The sequence below is a fragment of the Natator depressus genome, chromosome 7 (assembly GCF_965152275.1).
Source record: "Natator depressus isolate rNatDep1 chromosome 7, rNatDep2.hap1, whole genome shotgun sequence".
Taxonomy (NCBI): Eukaryota; Metazoa; Chordata; order Testudines; family Cheloniidae; genus Natator; species Natator depressus.
This window is the reverse complement of record NC_134240.1, coordinates 25,534,973-25,557,193: the sequence shown is the minus strand read 5'-3', so window position 1 is coordinate 25,557,193 and position 22,221 is coordinate 25,534,973. Positions and strand designations below refer to the sequence as shown.

Genomic DNA, 22,221 nt, shown 5'->3' with positions numbered 1-22,221 from the left:
TTGAAATGTGAATATGATGGGCAATACCCCAATTCCATAACTTTATTTCAGTACTCTGCTCCGTGGGTTAATATGAAATATGCAAGCCTCATTGTCCATCAAGATTTTGATGACTTCCCTCAGAGGTAGAAGGTGGAGACAGACATTTCTGACTGCCTGTAGTTCCACCAGGTTGATGTGGAGACGGTCTCCTGAGGTGACCATGTCCCCTGGACTGTATGGACACAGACATGCACTCCATCCGAATAGCAACGCGTCCCATAGTATGGTGGCCATCAATACTGGCCGAAGAAATGTTGGTCCCGACATTATGGTGATTCTGCTACCAGTCTAGGGAATCTTTCACCTGTTATGGAACAGAAATTTGTTTAAATTGAAGCTGGGTCTTATAAGTAGACTATCCTGAGCCATGCTGAAAGCTGCAAAGATGTAACATTGCATGACAAAGGTGCAGGCCGCCATGTGACCCAGAAGCTGCAGACAGAATCCTACTGAGGTTTCAGTGTTCACTTGATTACTCTTAACATTTGATAAAGTTATGAATCTGTGCACAGGAAGACAGGTCCTTTAAGTCAGCAAATCCAAAGATGTTCCTTATGTACTGTATTTTCCACACAGGGGTCAATGCAGACTTTGACATTGAGCTAAAGGCCTAACTGCAGGAATAGCAATACAGCCCTGTGGGTGGCTGACAGCACTTTCCCATAAGACTGACCCTTGAACAGCCAGCTGTTGAGGTATGGGAATACCACAGCTGCCACTAGACGAAGGTGAGCAGCCACCACCACTAGAACCTTTGTGACAACTCTTGGAGTTGAGACTGAAAAGATTTGCATGGTACCGAAAGTGCTTCTGGCCTATCACAAAATGTAAGTACATTCTGTGAGCCTGGTGTACCACAATTTGGAAATTTGTGTCTTGTAGGCCAAGGGCTGAAAACCAATCCCCTGCGTCTAAGAATTATCACTGCCAGAGTTACCAGTCTGAATTTCTGAGACTTCACAAATTTGTTTAGGAATCTTAGATCTAAAATATCGGTCTCCATCCTCCATTTCTCTTTAGTAGGAGTAATTAACTCACATAGAAACCGTTCCTCATGTAGAGCCAGGACAGACAACTGCTCCTAAGCAAAGGAGGAATTTTATTTCCTTTCTTAGTAGGAGCTCATGAAAGGGGTCCCTGAAGAGGAATGGGGGATGTGAAGTGGATGGCACAGACCAACGTAACCATCTCCAAAACCCATTTGTCTGAGGTAATGCAGTCCCATGCATGTTAGAAATGGGAGAGCTGGCTTCCAAATGGGGGGAGGCAGGCAGGCAGGCAAACTGTTATAGCTGGCAGGCTAGAGTGAGGAGGCTTCACACCCTCAACCAGCCAATCAAAACTGGTTCTTTGATGATGAAGCTAGTTGTGTACTTGAACCAGGTAAGTTTATGGTTCTCTTCCTTTGGAACCTGAGCTTCTTTCTTGGTGGTTCTGGGGGTCTCTAGAACCTGAAGAAATGTATCTGGTGGGATCTCTAGGCAGTGTGTGATCTACCACTAAGCTCTCTCTCTTGATTGCAGGGGTATAAATTCCCAGCAACTGCAGACTGGCTCTGGAGTCTTTCAGAGTATGGAGGGACTTATGTGTGTTCTCTGAAAACAAATTAAGCCCACCTAGGGGAAAGTTTTTCCACCATACTTTTGGCCTCCTTGGGAAACCAGACAGCTGAAGCCACAAAGCCCTGTGCATGACTGCTATCAGAAAGATGGAATGGGTCAGTGTCTGCAGCATCCAAGGACACTTGGAGAGATGTCTGGGCTGATAATTGTCCTTCGGCAGTGACAGCTTAAAATTACTCTTTGTTCCAGAGGGAGGTTCTCAATAAATGCTTACACTTTGTGTAGTTCATGTGATTGGCCTGGTAATTAGTGATCTGAAGTCAGTGTTGCCAATAAATAAGACTTGCGCTCAAAAAGATCAAGACTCGTCTGGTCCTTGGCATGATGCAGTTTTCCCTGGTCATTTACTGCCTCCACTACCAGCAAATTAGGAGAGGGATGAAAGACAAAAATTCTGAGTCCTTTATCAGACCTTTTGCAAGTTGATGGCACTGTTGCTGGAGTCTGTCAAACTGTCCTCATGGGATCCAGTATCACCTCATTGATCAGAAGGTCAATGTTGTCAGTTGGAAGATACAAAAGTTATTGGGAGACTCCTTGACTTCTGTGAATGGCATCTGAAAAAATGAGTCTGCCATGCACCTAATGATGTCTTGGAATTGCTTAAAGTCAGCCATAGATGGTGGAGGGGCATTACAGCTTTATCAGCTAAAAATGAGGAGATAGTGGTTTGAGGAGTAGCCTCCTCATCTGCTCTAGCTTCTTGTTCCTCAAATGTCTCCCCTGCTGAGGAAATGCTCTGAGGTAGTAGAGAGATTGTCTCCCCCTCATCCCAGCACCCTAGGCTCAGAGCCCTAGAAACTGCTGACTGTAAGCATCCCAGAAATCCTAGCAGGACCATGGTGAAGTGGGGGGATTAGAGGGTGTCCATACAGGAAAGCAGGGTGGCATCCAGTGTTTCTTCCACCGCTTATGTCTTGTCCTAGATTCCTCCCTATTTCTGTGGCCTGCAGAGAAAGGGTTCCTGTGAGGGTGGGTAGGAGACCCTGAACTGAGATTGAAGACTCTGAATAGATGGAATTAAAGTCCTCTTCATCCTCCTCCTTATAGAGGAGTGGAGGAGCCACAAATGAAAATGGTGATGAATCATGTAGGTTATAAATGGGTGGCCAGTCAGAGACTGACCTTGTCTCGGTACCAAGGGATCCACTGTGCCCATGATTAACAGAGACTGTAGTTTCTCCACTGTACAGTTAAGTCCTTTGAATACCTAAATTCTTGCAGTACCAAATAGGACATCAGTAATGATGTGATGGTCTCCCTGGAAGTAGATTGTAGTGAGGGTTTAGAACATTCAGATGGGGTGCCAAGGTATAAGCTTCTATCTATATGGTACCAATGGATCCGTCAAGGAGTCACAGCAGCTCCTCTCAATGCCAGACTTTAAACACCGGGGATCCTGGTACCAGCTTCAATATTGAGGTCTGCTTTAGTGCAAGGGCATCAGAGCCATGTCGACACCTGGTCCTTTCTTGGTGCAGTCTTCTCCACAGTGGTCTTTGTCATCACTTGTCTGTTCAATGCGGCACTGACTTATCAAGCAGAACTCTGGACCTTGTCTCTTAGTGGTCCGAGGAGACCTTTGTAGACTGTTCAAGACAACGCAAATCACAAAGCTGAAGTAGTTCACTCTAGCAGACAGTAACAAGCATACGAAATGTGAGATCCTGACCCCACCCTCCTAAAACAGAGAGGGGGGAAATTGTGTGTGTATATATATATATATATATATATATATATATATATATACACACACACACACACACACACACACACACACCCCCTCCTGTGTCCAATTCAGGGGGATTAGTCCATGACAGGATGGATAAGACTTGAAGTCGGCAGATTTGGTGTCTACCACATTATGGAGCCCTGTACAGGGTGCTTGGGGGAGGGTGGGCTGGTCTCACTAGTAGAGAGTTTGAATCAGTCCTTGGAAGTAGCAGAAGACTTTGAAAAGTTTTAGCCTGAGCCAACAAGCAGCAGTGGGGTCAGACACTCACCAAATTCCATCTCACTGCTATGGGTGGTTAGAGGAAATTGAGGGAGGAGGCGGGCATGCCCTGTACAGGAGTCTGAGGAGACAGGGTACGTACACTGATCCAGGCACTATTTTTAAAAAAACCACTCTGTTCTTATACATGTAAGGTGTATGCTCACCTACAGTGGGATCCACACTGACATATACTCAAAGATAATATTTTGGAAAGAGGGAGAAACTTATTGTGAGCTTAGCTAAGTGATATAGGACCACTTACAATGTTTTCATTACAACAGAATGAAAAACTATGAGGTATATGTAAGGTTTTAGAACAGATGAAAATCTTACTTGTACAGTAAGGTATCAGGTAATCCACATGTGACTCCCTGTCTGAAGTGTTTAAATCTAACACTACTACACCATGCTTTCTTTTCACAGATACAAATATACAATATATAAATGAAGCTGTTCTCCTACCTGAGTAAGCTCATATGCTCTATAAGCCAACAAGGAATTTACTTTATTAGCATTCTTTGAAACATGGCACTCATGCTTTGGTGTTGGATCTAATGCACTTTTAACGGTTGATTCCATTGTTTTCACACCCATGTGGTCATATATGCTTTTCATTTTTCCCTATAGAGTAAAAAAGAAGAATTGCAGGGTTAAATTCTTAACTATATCAGTTATTAGAGCAGCTACAAATTAAGAACAGCAGCACTGTAAGAATGAGGTAACTGACAATTAGTTACAAGTATTTATAAAAGTCATTCTCATTCCATCTTTTTGGAGAAAAAGCAAAAAGTTGAAGGAACAACAAAAACAAACCAATTAAATCTGCAGGGAAAAAGCTATGTTGTGGTTTACTAAAGTCAATGTATGCTCTTAAATAAAAATGGTTACATATTTTCTTCCTACTACAGAGCCTTGTATACTCAGATTCTTTCCAAAAAACAAAAAACAAGTAGCAGAATTCTATAACAAGACACCAAAAGAAAGAAAGCTTCAGTAGTAAGAAACGCAGCCTTTGAAGATAAAAAGCTAAGAGTAGAAGTTACCTTTATTATTTTAAAAATAATCACATCACCACTTGCTCCAGCTTCCAGGGGATTAGCCTGTAATAAATCAGCATATCTGGAGAGATATACACCTGATGAGGAAGGTAAAGTACAAAGTTAAGAAAACAGTTTCTGAACATTAAAATGTTACTTAGGAGATTAATTAGCAAGACAAGAGTTATAGCCATTTCTATAATAAGACAAATATCAGTTTAGTAAAATTGTAGCAATACTGTAGCTACATGGATGGGCAAACAGACTAAATACTTGATGAGAAGCATAGCAGTGTGTTCAGCCACCTTTCATGCTACTTTCATTCCACCTTTCATTCCACAGTTAGGCTTGGCAGAATTAGATCTTTTTCTTTGAACCAAATTTTATTTTTTACAGCTGTAGGGTTGGGATTAGGGTAGAGCTGACAGTGATGCTGCAGGGGGCTCCCTGTGCTGCCAAGAAGCTCAAAACATCAGGGCACAAGGTGTGCCAGTAGCTGCAGCTACCCTGGCCCAGCAGAGTAGAGGTCCCCAGCCAGGACTGCAAGGATGACGACAAGCCCCAGCTGTGGAGGCGGCCACCATACTGCTAAAATATTTCCTGCCCAGGGATGGCTTCCACACACTCTGGCTGGTAAATGACTGAGCAAGGCCATGACAGTGGAACCGCAGAGAATTCCCTGCATGGCCATGGTGCTGGAACACCTGATCCCTGACAAGCTATAGGGAAGGCTGGGTCCTGGTGGGGCATAGCCCAGACTCCTGGCCAGAGCTGCGTCTGTTAGCCCTCTGCAGCTCCTTCACCCTTTCCCCCATTGTTTGCCTCCTTGTAGAGTTTCAGCTGAGCTGGGGGTATAGTTATGCTGGAAGGCGTTAAATGGATGCCATCAACCAGTTCTTTGATCTACAGACAACTGCAGGAGTGCAGAACTACAACTTCAAGCTAAACAGATCACAGGGGCTTCCCCCAATCTGGTTTTCCAATTGTCCCCAAAAAATGACTAGAATTCTGCCTATGGATGCCTAGAACGTTACCTAAATTTTGTAATTGGGTAATTCATTCTTACTTCTGTGAAAGCCATTTTTAAGACAAGCTTAATTTTGTTTCTTAATTCATGTATTTGTGAACTGTACTGCTCCTGAATCAAAGGTCATTACCTCAAACCAGCTGGGTGGGATTTTTCCTGAAGTGCTAATTTTGGGAAATTCTATGGCAAGGACAATAGGTCTAAAGTAACACACATTATTCAGATAGTAAAAATCATACTGTCTGATGTAAATATATAGAAAGAAAAAAAAGAGACAAAGATATAGTTACCCATGGAAGGACTGCCAAGAATTGTTATTTTGGAATGGCCCGCCTGTAGCCCTTTTTCACATATATTTTGCACCTGAATTGAACAAATATCTCATTTTAGATGCATACATATTTGCAAAGTAAAGTTAGTATATGAGTGGAACAGGCAACAGTTTAATAAACTCTCCTTTTTAAGACTGCATACTCTAAGTTATATTTCTGTGCCAAATACTGAATACAAAATTAGCGTAATCTCAATTATAGTTGTACTTTGTGTTATTATACAGCTCTTATGGCAGTAGTTCTCAAATTTTGTACTGGTGACAAAATACACAGCAAGCCTCTGAGTGCGACCCCCCTTAAATATATATTAAAAAAAGTGTTTTTAATTTGTAACACCATTATAAATGCTGGATGCAAAGGAGGGTTTGGGGTGGAGGCTGACAGCTCACGACCCCCCATGTAATAATCTCGCAACCCCCTGTTTGAGAACCCCTGTCTTAGGGCATAAACTTTAATGCATGCCAAATGTGGATAGTTATGTTTGCTGTAGAGGCAATGTGTTTATTGGCATAGATCTATACAACTTAACCATAGCCATCTAAAAAATTATAGAAAATAAGATGTGCTTGACCAACAGCTACACACTCCAAAAAGTAGTAATTACAAATTCAAGACTTCTCTCTGTATCATAAAGATAAAGAGAATACAGAATCTTTGCTTCCTCCATTCTACATTCATCATAAAGTCGTAACAGAAGGGCCCCATCTAATATGGTGCCTTTCCTATAGGATCCTGGTTGCAAATATGGCAGATTATGTAGGGCTCTTGCGGACGTACGTGTGTACACACACACACACACACACACACAGTCTGATCATAGAGGACATACATCCCAGAAAGCAGCATGAAGATATCTTATTTTTACTCTCCCTACTTTTACATCCGAAAGAAGGGACTCACTGCAATAGTTTCGACTAGCCAACAAATCACACAATTTTCAGGGGGGGGTCTCCCTTGTGTTCATGTCAAGAGAAAAGCAGTACAAGTTACCCAAGGATCCCCCAAAAAAGTCTCAAAATCAAGCAGGCAATACCCCTTTTTGAGGTGTTAGAGCATGTATATTTAAAAAAGCCAAAGATTTAAACACACTATAGGTAAAACTTCAAATGCACATTTTTTTTTGGTAATAAACATAAGCCTAAGAGGTATGATCCCAAAAGGTAAAGAAAACAAAACATTTGTAACTGGGGCCCTATTAATTCCACAGCATAACAAATCCGTTCTGTGACAAGATTCCTCTCTTCTGTAATTACTATGGCTCCCTTGTGCTGAATTCTGCAGATGCAGAACACATATCAGTAGTTAGTGAATCCTAAAGTCATCAACGAACATTTCTGTTTGAAAGACCATTCCAAAGGAGTAACAAGAAAAAATGAAAAGTTTTTATAAAACTTGTCTCTTCTCACCTGAGGTCGATCAACCATCAGAAACGCATAGGATTCAACAAGCTCTTTTTCTAGGCGACCATCACATTTCAGTTCTCTGCGTTTTTCTGTGAACTATTATCAAACAAAGTCTTAATATGTGCAATGAAGAAACTAGTATTGGCACGATCAAATGCCACCTGGCTTTCAAGAAGCCTAATTTGGCTGAGTTACAGTCTACATTGGCAGATCCAGGTGCAAATAATCAAAAGGCCAATTTGAATGAGGTTAATGTTTCAGCAATTTCCAATAAACAATTTCAGAAGAGTCTGTATCCTTTCACCTAGGGTATGGGAGGGGGAAGCATTCAGCTTAAGTTCTCAGATCATTTTGGACTTACATCTGGAATGCAAGTCTTATGGTTCAGAAGTTGATCACCACTTCTGATTCCCTGATTTCTGTTGCACAAAAACCAAGTCCAAATTTCATACTTTGTTAGTCTTGCCTCACTGCTATCACTTTGTTTTCTTCAGTTACAAAAATCTGATACAGTTACCAGCAAGCTTGCACTGGACCCATGTGTTATTTTAAGAGAATAAAAAGGAAAAAAAGGTGCCCTTTAACTAGTGCTTTCATTTTCAAGAAAGGAGAAGCACATTAACAAGGCTATATTTCTTCTCCCCATGCTTGAAAACTTTGTAGTATTCAGCCAAATTACGTAGCCACAAAAACACTCAAGAAATCATCAGTTTGTGAATTGGCTGAAAACAAGACAATACACAAGCCAGTAAAATGTGACTTTATACACCAGACCCTCGCTAGAATGCACGTCTATATAGCATGAATTTGCATATAACGCTGTCATGGCCATGAATCCCAAATTTAATTACTTTAATTGCAATTCATTTTAACATGGTCCCCGCATTAATGCGGTACCGTGCATGGATCCCAAATCCTGTGTTCTAGCGAGGGTCCGATGGCATTATATGCAGAATGCAGTGAGATTTTTTTGGTGTGGCAGCAAGGAGACAAATCAGTTTTTTCTTCAAGAGGGTTCAGCACAGTATTTTTACGACTGCTTGTTAGTTTTAAACCAAGTCACACTGCTTGGATTTGCTAATTCAGCTATTGAACTTGTTTTGCCACTGCTTCTGAGAGAACTATAAATCTAGAAGAGATTATATGATTTAGTGCAAGAGCAATATTTAAAAGTTAAATAGACTATTGCCGCTCATCCTAAAGGCATTAAAGCTGTATTGGAAGATGCCGCCATTAATTTACAACCATTAATTATGCACTTCAAAATTGAAAGATAAACAGGAAGCACAACTCTCAAAACAGCGGTACTGGCACTAGCTCCTCCTCACATTTTTCCCCTCACTTCATTTCACTCAATTCAGGATGCAAGAGTTTCATCCACTATAAAACTTAGATATTCCTGACATCGAACCAGCAGTATGAAATTTCTAAGCATAGTCAGTAGTAAAATTGCTGGAACAGTAGTAGTCTGGACATTTTGGGCCAGATTCTGCAACTGGATACCAGACCTCTGAGGCAGCACAGTCTTAGTTACTGGCTCGGCTATGACCTAAAGGAGATTTAAATGTTGCAGGCTGTTTTCTGCACTGCAATCTTCCGATGTCTCTTTTGGAAAGACTTAAAATAAAAATTTCCATTAACACACTAGGCTTAAACCTAGACTTGGGGGGGGGGGGGAATCATAGTAGCTCTCCTATCAGGAACTTCCTATATAGTGTTACTATTCAATTTTGTGTTTACCTTGGTTCAAATGATATTCACAGCAACCAGTCTGTTTTATTCAGAAGAAAAAACAAGGCCAGGCAGGTCAGTCAAGTGGAGAAACCTAAAGGCCTCCGTAATAGAAATGGTAGGGTACACAGCAAGTGTGACACTCCACCCATTTCCCTCATCTTGGAGGCAGCAAGATCAAATCAGCAAGCTCCCCCACCTTTTTTTTCCTTCTTTTTTTGGCAGGGAACAAAGAGGGCACCAGTAACCCTCTCCTGAAAGATCTCTGCTGTTTTCACCATCTATTGCAAATCTGGTTAGCTCTGCTAGTAATGGGAACTTCCAAGAGGAAGGACTAATAATATGGTTTGTAAACAGTATTTCTTTATATTTCACATTGTGTATTAGTAAGAATCATGTTATGTTTTGAAATATCCCTAATTTAGTTATCTTGAATTTAAAAGTTTATTCGATTATTTCTGTAGTGCTATCCATTTAAGAATAGCAAACTCATTCAAATACAGGCAGCCACATACAGTGTCCTCAAGAACCCAGCATGCAGCAACACTACAAGGATCCAACACTTAAGTATATGAAACCATTTGGCTTCAAGTAAATGGAGTTGGGCAAAACCACTGAAGTTTATAGCTTACACACTGTTTCATAAAGGGCAAACTCTGGGTACTCACCTCCTTTTCCAACAGCTCGCTATGGATTAAGCTGGCTCTTTTGTAATTGAAATTGGTCACCGAACCTGACTCCAAATAAGATGAATGCAAAATTTTCACAACATCTTCAAATTCTCGAGAGCCCATAGCTACTGGCTGAAAGAGTGCTATTCAGAGAGAAGAAAGTTAGTATTAATACACATTTGACAGCTTCCCAGTACATTTTCGTTTCACTAACAGTTTTATAAAATCAAGATAAAAATCCTATTTAGTTTAATGGCTTGATTCATTTTAGATATTTTGTATTAAAAACTGTCTCACAAAAGGTAGACTTTAGGCTTGTCAGTATCACAGCCAGGCATGTCATTATTTCTCCATCCCATACCAGCATTTAATTTTGAGCAAGTTGTCACCTTAGTTTACAAAAGCTTTCCAAGGAAAGTATACTAATGTAATTTCAACATACTCCCAAGAAAGTAGCAGACAAACACTGCAAAAAGCTGCAACGTACAGTTAGACAGAACAATGTGTTATTGTAAGAATGCAGGAGTTTCAGGTTGTAGCCGGTTTTCTCCACACACAAAAAACCCCCCGCACACACTGATGTTACAGTGTCTGGTCAATATGTAGGCTACTTACCTTAACACTAAATGGCTATTATAGAGGGGACAATATAGATTCAGCTATGGTTGCTCACACTCTAGTTTAAGAAATCCCCCAAGACAACATGGGTCTGCTGTATAACATAATTATGCATTCACAGAGATGGCCAATTCAAAATTTACTTTTGCTAAACTATTGCCTAAATCTGCATAGCAGTCTCCTTGGTTTGGTTTTATCTTTCAGCCCTCATCTCCATCCCCACCCACCATTTTAGCTACACAGCATGAGGGTCAAATGACCAGCTGGGGACTGTAGAGCATGTAGTAGTAAAGAACTGAAGTTCTGACTTGGAGAGAGAAGCCCCAGAGAAATGGAGCTGTATTCCTAAGACATCTTAAGCATTATGTACTAGGTATTTTCCCTACACAGCTTTTTTAAGATGTACAGAAATAGAGATTTATCCTGACAGGGTACAGGAGTTCTAGTTTGTAACAGTTCTGCCACATAAATAGTGCTTTTGCCCTTCTATTACTGCCTGCCTCCTGCTCTAAAAGCACAGGAAGCACAGAAATTCTAGAAGAATTACAAAAACAAATGTGGATAAAAGTACAGAATATTTACCAAAATAGCAATAAATGATTTTGCGTGCGTGTCAAGGATTACGCAAGACAGGCCACGGTGCATGGTTTTTAAAGGGGTGGGAAAATTACAGGACCATTATAGAGGCTCCAAGTCACAAGAAGAGCTTGACCAAACACCTAGTAAAAGCTTGTCAGTTACTGCCAATTAGAAGAAAAGAACAACATCTTGGTCATTCAATTGGGTCCATCTTAATGGAAAGTGAAAATAGTAAGTGCTGTATGTTTTACTTATCTTGTAAGAATGAGACTTAAAGATATAGAGTGGAAAAAGACTAATGAGCACGCAGTTTGCTTGCCAGTGGCATCCAGTCAGTCATCAGACCCTTCTAGGAAGAAATTACTAGACACAGGAGTCATGATGTGTTTCTTTATGCAGTATTAAGCCACTTCATGATTATTTAAGAGCAGCTGAGCCATACATTAGCCTTCTTGCAGAGACAAAATTTCACATGGACATTAAAAAAAATAAGATCAGTAAAAACAGGATCAATTTGTTACTGAAACGAGTCATCTTTCAACAGAGGTAGAAGGCTTAGTTCTTGCGGCTGTATATATATCATACAGTTGTACTTTAAAAGATTTAATGCCATGGTAAGCATGAACACAAAACCTACTTGTTATGCATACACACTTAATTATGCATGTGAACCCTATTAATGACAAAGTTTGACTAGAGTGTGCATTATAGATATTACAGTAGAGTCTGAAGGCAGCCACCAACTCATGGCCCCATTTTACTAGGTATCATACTGACAAACAATAAAATGGTCTCTAACCCAAACAGCTCACAATCTTAGTTCAAGACACAGGGATGGGGGTAGGGAGAGAGAGAAAGACACCCAACCAAGCACAGGAAAAGAACAGAGAGGAAAGTCAAGATAAAAATTTTTTTCCTCCATTAATGAAAATAAATTACAGCAACAGATTTGTGTTTTTGTTTTTGCGCTAAAAAGCAGATTATCTTGGCTGCATCTTGATTTCTCCAGATCTAAAGAACATGTGCTTGGTTGTTTACTATATTAGCGCTCTTCTTATAGGATTAAGAAAGGTTACATCTAAGTATTGGGAAAACTTCCATATTACCTACAAATAAATCTGTGTCAAAGTTTTTAAGAAGTCACTTGAGTAACAAATCTGATTTAAGACTGCAGTAATTCTGCATTATACAGTATCTACATGCACTCCATTCAATAAATTATGCTGGAAACAGTTTCACATAGATTGTATCGCATTTTGATCACTGAGGGGATTTCTATTTAGAGCATCTAAAAAGAAATTCTTCAAATGTTTTGTAGTAAAAATAGAAGTAGTTTGAAGTGGTTGTCCAGTTATGTTACTATGGCTGTTGCTGAATTCCTGTAAGCTTGATAAACAAAACTGCCCTAGCTGCTCATTATCTATACAGTTCGAGACTTGCAATATTATCTACACAAGAGTGGACACATATTACAGAAGCATATTGTCTACTTCCTCAATGCAAGTCTGTGAAAGGCACATTACTGCCTGTGGGGAGGTCCTGCCCACTGTTAAAATTCTGTTTGGACATTATTAATGATATTACACATTTGTTTTCTTAGACCTGGCACTCGGATGAATGATTTTTATGGAGATCAGTAGTCCTCCAAAATGTAGTTTCTTCAAAGCCTAATCTTCATTTTCTTCTATGAGGAATAATGTGTTACTGACAACTAGAAATCAAACAGTTTTGCATATGGCAAGTCACATGAACGAGGTGAGTATGTAGTCCATAGCTCTGGTAATAACAAAGGTTTTTTAATTTCTTGGGAATGAAGTTTAATATGCAGAGAAAGACATGCATAGCTGTTGCTCAAGAATAGGTTTTGAAAGTGTATTATGTAATTTTTTTACATTAGATGAAATTTTATTAACTTATGTCTATTACAAGAACTACAGTTAGGCTGAGAATTGATGCCATCTCTGAACTAAATATAGATCCATGAACAATATATCAATTTGAGACCCCTTAAAGCACCTTGGATTTTCAGAAAGTGTTGAACATTCAATCGCTGGAAAAAGTCAGGCCCCTTTAAAAAGTCAAACTAGACACCCAAAAGTCACTCTTAATTTTCGAATATCTGGGCCCAAAAAGTTCTGAGTTGAAGGTGCTTTAAGCCTGGAATATGCATTTCACCCGAGGGAAAAAAAGGTTTAATGAAGTATCTCTATATTCTGTAGATGATTTGATTTAATCAAATCAAGTAAAAGGCAAGCCTTTATGATGCGTCTTTTGGGGATACCGTCTAAAAAAAATCCACGTTTTATTACAGAGCAAGTTCTGCCTGTTCACATGTAAAACACAGCAAAAAATAAAAATAATGTAAATTGTTTGTTGTTAACGTTTAAGGTACTGTAAAAGATTTAATGATCAGCCTTTCATTTCCATCTTTTTAAAAAAAAAAGAAAAAAAAGACTATTTTCTGTTAGAGTTGGTTTATCAAGGCTTAAGAAAATATCACCTGATGGAAAAGCAATCTTCTCAAAGCATACAGCAGGGCTCTTACATCCCTACCGCCTCAGCTGCCAAAGTAGTAGTTAGATTGAACTGTTTAGATGGAAATTAGTGGTTTAAAAAAAGAAAGTCTAATTTTATTGGGGCGGTGGATGGGGAAGTCATTCAACCCTGAACTTCAGCCAGCAAAAACCCAGCCAACCAAGTTTTAACACAATCTGGGTTTCTGGGGGTTGGTTTTGGTTTTTTGTGTGTGTTTTGTTTTTTATTAAAGGAAGGGAGCATTTGGGGTAGGTCAGGGAACATTTTTCTGTACGTATCACCCGTTACTTAGGACTCAAACCTAAGCTAGAGAAGGTATTTTAATACAGCTCAGGAGGCACATAGCCCCAGTACCACCAGTTGAATGTATGGTTCCTATACAGACTATGCCATGTCAAGTTTTTTGTTCCAACCAAGTACTGATTGTAACTACAGAAGTGCAGTTCCAGATCACATTGTCTATATTACTATGCCTAAAACACAGAAGTATTAGATCTTTATAACCATCACCACATCCTGTAATATGTGCACATGGTTTAGATTTTAATGGTATTCATTAAGCTTATTTCTGGTCTTACTCTTAGAGGAGTTCAGGAAGGAAAGTATAGTTACTAGAGCCCTACCAAATTCACAGTCGTGAAAAAACACACCATGGACCATGAAATCTGGTCTTGTGTGTACTTTTACCCTATACCGTACAGGCTTCATGAGGGAGACCAGCGTTTCCTCAAACTGGGGGGATCCCAACCCAAAAGGGGGTTGTAGGGGGATCAAAGTATTGCCACCCTTACTTCTGAATTGCCTTCAGAGCTGGGTGGCCAGAGTATGGCAGTGGCTGGCCAAGGGCTCAGCTCTGAAGGCAGTGCAGAAGTAGGTGTTGCGGTATTGCCACCCTCCCACAATAACTCTGCGACCCCACACAACCCGCTTTTGGGTCAGGACCCCTACTGTTACAACACCATGAAATTTCAGATTTAAATATCTGAAGTCATGAAATTTACAATTTTTAAAATCCTATGACCATGACATTGACCAAAATGGACTGTGAATTTGGTAGGGTCCTAACAATGACCTGGAAAGAGATACCTGACCTGTTTATACCGGCCATTTTCCAGTTTTTGTAAAGTTAACTGATTTATAGCATCCTTATGCCACAGGAACTATGCCCAATGGTTTGTAATATTTTGTTTGAAGTACAAAAGAGATTTCACTACATTTGCACAGAAGCTAGAACAGTCATTTTGTTAGAAAGAAAGAAAATAGAGACAGAGACAGAGGGACAATGTCACTTCAATGTCTGAAATCAGATATTAGTGCTTGACTGTACAGCTATGTGTTGTTTTCAATGCCAAAACACCACCATTAGTCAACTTCCATATATGACTCTCAGTAAGCAATATATCAATTCATTCAAATTATCAGATGAAATTTGCAGGTTTCCTTTGTTTTTTTAAAGACTGATACTTGCAACTATGTCAGGAAAATAATCTTGCTTTCTTGGGGAATACTGACTGTCTTCACCTGCCACTTCAGGTTTCCAGAAATACAAAGCATTTTCCTTCTTATCAAATCAGTAAAAATAGCAGCATGATATTGCTCTTTAGAAATGAAAATGTTTCTGCCACCAAGATATGAAAAGTACCATTTTCCTGAAGTCACTGTTTTCTAGTGCATCAAGACAGATATGCACTGATAAAATAGGACATCACAATGGTTAATATAAGCCTTGAGCTTGTATTATTGTAGCGTCTTTCACCCTAAAAGGTCCATAAGCAGTTTACAAATTCAGGGAAATCACTTAATCCCCTAGGGTGGAAACTGTCGATGGTGAGCAGCATGTAACCATCCTTCCCAAAAGTTTAGTAAGGATAATGGAAAATACACATCTAATGAAAGGTTAGATAATACAGGTTGGCAAAAAAAACATCCTCATATGAGCTACAGTTTGGCCAACAACCCAGCACTTACAAGTGCCCTGGAGGCTTTAATGACAAGTAAGCAAGACCTTGATTTTGCATCTAGACAGAGAAAGAAGGAGTGGCACCTTAACATAAGTGCCAATTCAGGAAGGTACTCAAGCATGTGCCTATCTTTAAGTATAGGAGCAGCAGTGGGACTACACAAGCATATATTTAACTGCCTTTCTGAAATCAGAGACATAATGCGGATGAGTTAGTCCAACAGGGAGCCCAAAGGAAGACTGGTACCAGCACTATTTCTTGTGCACTTGCCCTTCCCTGTCACAATTGGGTGAAAGGCCTCTCAAAGCAACGGGCCAGCTTGCAAGATATGGCTTAAAAAAAAAGTCACATGAAATGGCAGTAGGCCACATGGTTTATGAACAAAACAGGAAACTGTACTACTGCAATTAGTGCCGTGTGTGACTAGATACCATAAAATAGACCAAATCCTCAAGCCCAAATAAATTTAATCTTTCCTGCTTATAAGTATATTTAAGGTCATACTCCCTGAATGGTCCCTATGGAAAAGGGAGAGCAAATAAATTAAAAAAGCGCAGCCTCCTGAAATTTAATGAAAGTTTATATAAAGCTCCCCCCAGAAGTTAGAGTCCAATAAAGAATCAACAGAAAGAGCCTCATTATATAGTCTGTCATTTAGCTCCATCTGCTTTGTTTAATTCAAGTTAAAACATTTTCTGTAACTCTCTAGATGGTAGGCCTAGCCTGGATATCATGCGTTCATTTGTTTCTAGTCATCATTCAAGAAACACCTATTCCTGCTTCAGAAACTGAAGAAGCTGGTAGACTCAGAATTTACCTGTGTTTTCTGACTTTGCAAATTCCATGTACAGTTTTTAAATTGCCTCACATAGCTATTTAAAAAAACCATCCACAAAGTATAATAGGTTTTAGTGTCCTTTTTTAAATGTAATGTAAGAGAAAATGTAGTTATGACTTACACTGATATAGTGCTTTCATCATGGAGGAGTGCAAAGAACTTTTATAGGTCATATGTTATAGGGATCAGCTTCCCACAACTAAAAAACAGTCACCTCGTGGGTAGAACACAGCAGCCATTCTGCACCAGCAATGCTACAACATAATTTTAGACAAGAGATCAAGAATAACTTCCACTAGAAGTTATAGAAGAATTGGGGGAGAAAGGGGGGGGGTGGCAATGTTGCTTAGTGTTCCCAAGTTTGGAATTTGGGCAGGGCAGCAATAGCAACATCCCAACCTTTCCAAGGAGAGTCATGTAAACTTTATCAGCCATTAAGTGCTTGGTGGAATAACAGGGTGATCTTGGTTTCAGAACTCATCCAGAAGACCAAAGAGCCAGCAGTGCATTGTCACTCTGCCATTAAAATTGGGACACTGGTGTAGTACTGATTTAGTACCACAACTTCCCAATTTATCATCAACACTTCCTGCAACACCCAAGTTCTCTCTGGAAGCTTTCCATCCAATTACTGATCTGGCCTAATTTTGTGATGGCTTCTGATAAGTGATGATATCATGGCACATTATACTATGCTATGGTTATGGCAACAGCCAAGCACCCATAAACAATCAACCAGCATATGTATATGATGGAATGGAAAGAAATGTTTCAAGTGTCCAAAAGTTTTAACTAGCAAATATTATTAAAAACAGAGACCTCTTTGGACAATAATTTTAAAGAAGAAATTCTGATACACCAAAAGATGAAATCCATAAGACCATGCCAAATAAAATCTTGATGTTAGCAACTCAGTTGGAACCAGTTAGATCAGACTAGTCTCCCCCTCCATCCCAAAGGAAGTGACAGAAGAAGCCCTAAACTCAAGATATTTAAAATGCTTGACTGGTCAGAAACATACACTGCAGGAAATAATCCTGCACAGACAGGAGATGTACTAGATGACCTAGAAGGTGTTTTCCAGACCTAGTTTATATATTTCAGGTTTATCCAAATTCACAATGGAACCAAGTGCTAGACAGGTACTTTAAAAAAAATAAAAAACAAAACACAAAAACTATGTAATGCACTGAATGCCTCCAAGATTGGTTCTATAACTTTGTGGTTAAAACAATCACACTTGGTCTTGGGGAATCTGAAACGAGAGGAGCCATTTTTTAATCCAGGCATTTTTCTATCAGATGACCATCAAGGAGAACAGGACACCATTACTTTTAAATCAATCTGCTCCTTTTACATTAGCCTCTGCTAGCTTCATATCCACATTTGTATTCCTGAGAGAATTACTGCCATCTTCAAAATGGGAAGGAGAAATGGGATAATCAAACAAACCTACCTTCACTTCCTCTTAACAGAACAAAATTTTAAAGAAAGTTTAAATTTTACAAAATTTTTACAAAAGTTAAAACAGCCTCTTTGAAAGATGAAAACCCTATATGAAAATGTTTTGCAATAGTAACTGTTGTGTTATTGAGCCCTTATTCCACTACTGGGGAAGGGCAAGAAAGGGGAAACTTTGAGGGGTGGGGAGGAGGAGAACCAAAGTAAGTAAATCTTCTTTGCAAAATTAACAAAATAAAAGCAAGCAGAAATGAACAGAGTCTCCCAGAAAATGAGAGAGAGCGCACTGGCTTTCAGAGAAAGCTCCATTTAAAAAAAAAAAAAATAGTAGCCTCAAACAAGTAGCAGTTCCAGTGTGGGGCACATGAATGTGGGATGCACACTTCTTTCCTGCAAACAGATGGAGACACACGCAAGCTTCCCATGGGTAAGGAAAGAAGAGCAATCTTCTCTGCATGTGTCTCAGAAGTAGACACGTACATAAAATGTTTACCAGCTCAATCTAAATATAGACGTACTTGTCTCCTGCAGAGAGGAAAGACGGGGGAAAGATAGAGAAAGAACCATCTTCTCTGTATATCCATGTGTGTCCCACAGAGAACCATCTTCTCTGCGTGTGTGTGCGCGCACCTCAGAAGTGGGGCTGCGATAAACCGTTTCCAAGCCCACCCTGATCAAATCCAGCCTTTTTCATTTTTAAGCCACCATCTCAAATTCAAGCTCCGACTTTTTTTTCCTTACACAAAGAGGAGACTTTAAAATGCCTCTAACACTAAAATCTCATCCCCAGAAGCCTCTCTAATCGGAGCCATGCCACAGCCTCCTCCACACCCGCAGGATTTTGCATGCAGCTGTGAGAAGTGTATAAAGAGCCTCCCTAATGAATAAGATGAAGAGGGGGGTGAGGGGGAGAAGAAGGGGGGAGGAAGGGAACAACCTTTCTTTTCTCTGCTCTTCCTGGGGATCTGAAAATTCCTCCTAATAGGCAGATCTTCAGGGGGCTTGGGGAGAGGGGGAGGACCCCCCAACACGTCGCTGGGTTGTTGTAGCTGCTGCTGTTCATGTGCCGTGGAGACACTGCTCTTCCGCTGGCTACTGCTGAGATTTGGGGGGGGTTTCTCTTCTGTAGCAGCCACCAGCAGCGCCTCCTCAGCGGTACTATCAGAGCGGCCGCCATTTTGTGTGTTGTCCTCAGCTGCTGCTGCGCCGCTGCTCTCCACACCAAGGAGGCCCCGGTCGTTCTTCTCCGTCCGCTGAAGCTGCTCCGGCTCTATCTCGCCACCGCCAGTAACCCCAGCATCCGCCATTGAACTCTATGGCGAGGAAACAACTGAGCGCTAACAACTGTTTCTTCTCTTCTCCCACGGAGCCGCCCCTTCCCAAGCTCCATGCACCACCCACCCCTAGCCTCTACCGCGCTGCTCCGCTCTACCACTCCGGTCGCTCACTTTATGGCAACAACTCCGCCTCTCCTCCCCCCAACATGGCGGCGGCGCCGCAGCTGGGAAAGGGGCGTGGCCAGCGCCCGGCCAGCGGCGGCCAATCAATGCGTGGGGCAGGTTATAAATATGGGAGGAGGTGGGCGCCGCGCGAGTGGCGCAGTAAGGTGAGAACGTCTCAAGCCGGCAAAAATGGCACAGCACCTCGTTTGGCGCGCCTTTGCCTCAGATGCATCCTTCCCACTCCTAGACTCCTTGTGGTGGCTAGTTCCCATCCCTATTGGGCCGTGGCAGCAAGATAAGGGAGAGTTCATACTGATCTTGTTGATTTTTTTTTCTCAGGCAGCGCAGCAGCCACAAAAGGGTGGCCTGGCACCATTCACCCTTGTTGCACTGACCAGGCAGTTGAAGCACTCACCATGGGTCACACCCATGTTGTGAGAGGAAGTGTTTGTACCAAGTAGAGTCAACAAGCCTTTGTACCAGCTCTTGATCCTGTGCTGCAAGGTTGGAATCTGTAGGACCAGCTGCTGCCTGTCCTGCAGCTCCTCCAAGGATGCTTGATCCGTTAAGGTACCACTCGGCCTTTGGTAATGGCCTGAATGGGACGAGAGAAGGAGGCATCATTGCAACCTCACCATTTGTTATGTTACATCACCAGAACCAGAGGAGAAGGCCAGGGACCAGTTTCCTGCCCTCCTTAGCATTTTGGACAAAAAAGAAAGTGGCAACGTAGGCCATTGACCTTCCAGGAGTAGGAGAGGAGAAGACGGCACGGGTGTAGTAGCCTGCTTTGTAGAGAAACAGGAACAGAGAAGAAGGTATCAGTCTGATCCGCACACTTTTTCATGATTGGGAACGGAGTTGAAAGTGTGGGCCTAGTTTCCAACCTTATTTCTGCAGAATGGGAGAAAAAGGCAGAGGTATAGTTCCCCACTCTGAATGGAATTCAGTTTATCTTTTTCAGAAAGATAAGGACTGATTCAATGCTGTCAGGGTTTTAAATGTGTGGTTCCTGTTTAGCTTGGTAATTTGGGTGTACCATTTAGCTATGTGCTTGTGTCTGAACATTTATAGTTCTTCAGTAACTATTAATAACAAAAACTGAAAATAAGAGCTACTGTGAGGAGTTTGTCACCAATTTTATGCTGACTACTGGATATTTCACTTAAGGAGCGTTTTCTTAAATGGTTAAAGTCCACTATTGCATCACTTAGAGATGTCATTCATTTCCGCACAGTATTTACATTCCACACAAATTTGGTCTGCTCACCTCTGTTTGAATAACTTGCATCAGAAATAATTAATCATGAAACTGAGATTATTGATATTTACACCAAGAGAATTAATCCTACATCGTCAGCATCTGCAAACAATGTGTTCTACCTCCTACAGTTCATTGAGACTTTCCTGGTGGACAATGACCTAGGCTTGGTAATAATACTTCTGTATTCTCTTAACAACACGACAGCAATGCAGTCTACCTGCACACCCTCGTCAACCCTCTGGAAACTCCCAAGTACAGAATGCAGCAGCACATCTCAGCAGCAAGGTCTGCAATTAATATATCAAACCTGTCCACTCTTCACTATACTTATTTCCCATAGAATATCATGTCAGATTCAAGGTCTCAATCCTTACTTTCAAGTTATTGAACATGGTGACCCTAAAGGTCACTTGAAGTTCTAGGACAAGGACTATGTTCAACAGCGCCAGACCTCTGGCACTATGGAATTGTCTACCACAAGAACAGAGCTTGTTTATGCAGGAGACAGCTTTCTCACATGCCTGCCTAAGTCAGGAATAAACTCAGAATCTAAATCCCCTACTCCCATTAAACTTACTGTCTTCTGATCCAAGTGCAAAACCCACTTTGGTCTTACTTTTTAATATAAACACACAGCACAGTATACTGGTACAAATGATTAAAAGCAAAATAGCTCATAATTTTTCCTTCTGGGAAGAAGATGAGAGAAAGAAAGAAAGAACCATACATGGTAGATATTTGTTACTTAATGCACTTTTGTAAGGTGCATCGGTACTGTAATAGAGAAGGCAGTGTAAGATCTTGAATAGAAATAGAATAATCATTTTAAATTTTCTGCATGAATAATTTTCTGTCTCCTTCATATTGGGTCCCATATTTGTGCCTTGGAAAGTTGAAAGGTACACTGTGTGGCATTTTCAGAACCTGCCCTCTTTTCAGAATGTATGTCCTTGCTCCAGGAATAGTTCTAAAAAAGCAACTCTGGCTATGGTTAACAGCTTTAGACATGAAAGAAATATGCTGTAGGAGACTGAAGATATTTCTTTGCCTGAATCCATTAAATAGTTTAAAAAGTGGGACAAAATTATTTCCTGCATAACATTTGTGATCTGAAGAGTGATCAGCATTGTAGCATGGTTTGAGTTCTTTGCTGCTGCTTCACTTTTGTTTGTTCTACATAAAATTTCTTCAGCTGTGTTAGCTGCTTAAGTGGAGAATGTGGGGTAAGTACATTTATTTTTGTTGTATGTCTCTTCTTCTGAACAGTTTGACATCGAGCCTTCAGAGAAAAAGATGCCAGAAAATTTTATGCAGCCACAGCAGAGAGGAATAGCCCATTTTCTATGGTCTGCTACTAGTGTTTTTAAGCGAGGAAGTTTAGAATTAGCAGTTCACAAATGTGGTTGGTTGTGTCTCCTCATGCTCTGTTGTGGAATTGGAAACTGCACAGGAAGCACCTAATCATGCAAAGACTTGCACAGTTAGTTAAGTTTATGTATTTTGAAGTCAATGGAACTATTCACAAGTACGTACAGTTAAGCGTGTGTGATCAGAGCTAAAGGGAGTTATTTTTACAAGAACGATATTGAAGTGATTATTGGTACCTTTGCTCCATGACTTGTACTAGAAATTTCAAGTGAGGTTTATCAAGAAAAACTACAA

General features: G+C 40.6%; 1 protein-coding gene across 9 annotated transcripts in view; it reads right to left on the bottom strand.

Annotated features, from left to right (window-relative positions):
• Positions 1-19,322, bottom strand: part of TASOR (transcription activation suppressor) — a 54,193-nt gene extending 34,871 nt beyond the window's left edge. For 4 of the 9 annotated variants that reach the window (XR_012640191.1, XM_074957745.1, XM_074957743.1 and 1 more), the window contains exons 1-6: positions 18,791-19,317; positions 9,859-10,004; positions 7,463-7,555; positions 6,015-6,087; positions 4,704-4,795; positions 4,123-4,281 (exon numbers count right to left, since the gene is read on the bottom strand). Coding sequence is in view for 8 of the 9 variants with exons in the window: in XM_074957745.1 (XP_074813846.1) it covers positions 4,123-4,281; positions 4,704-4,795; positions 6,015-6,087; positions 7,463-7,555; positions 9,859-10,004; positions 18,791-19,160 (933 nt within the window). In the remaining variant the exon portion in view is untranslated. Of the gene's footprint in view, positions 1-4,122; positions 4,282-4,703; positions 4,796-6,014; positions 6,088-7,462; positions 7,556-9,858; positions 10,005-18,790 lie in introns of all 9 variants that reach the window. The other 5 variants (XM_074957742.1, XM_074957748.1, XM_074957740.1 and 2 more) reach the window with 4 other exon arrangements.
• Positions 19,323-22,221: the final 2,899 nt, after the last annotated feature.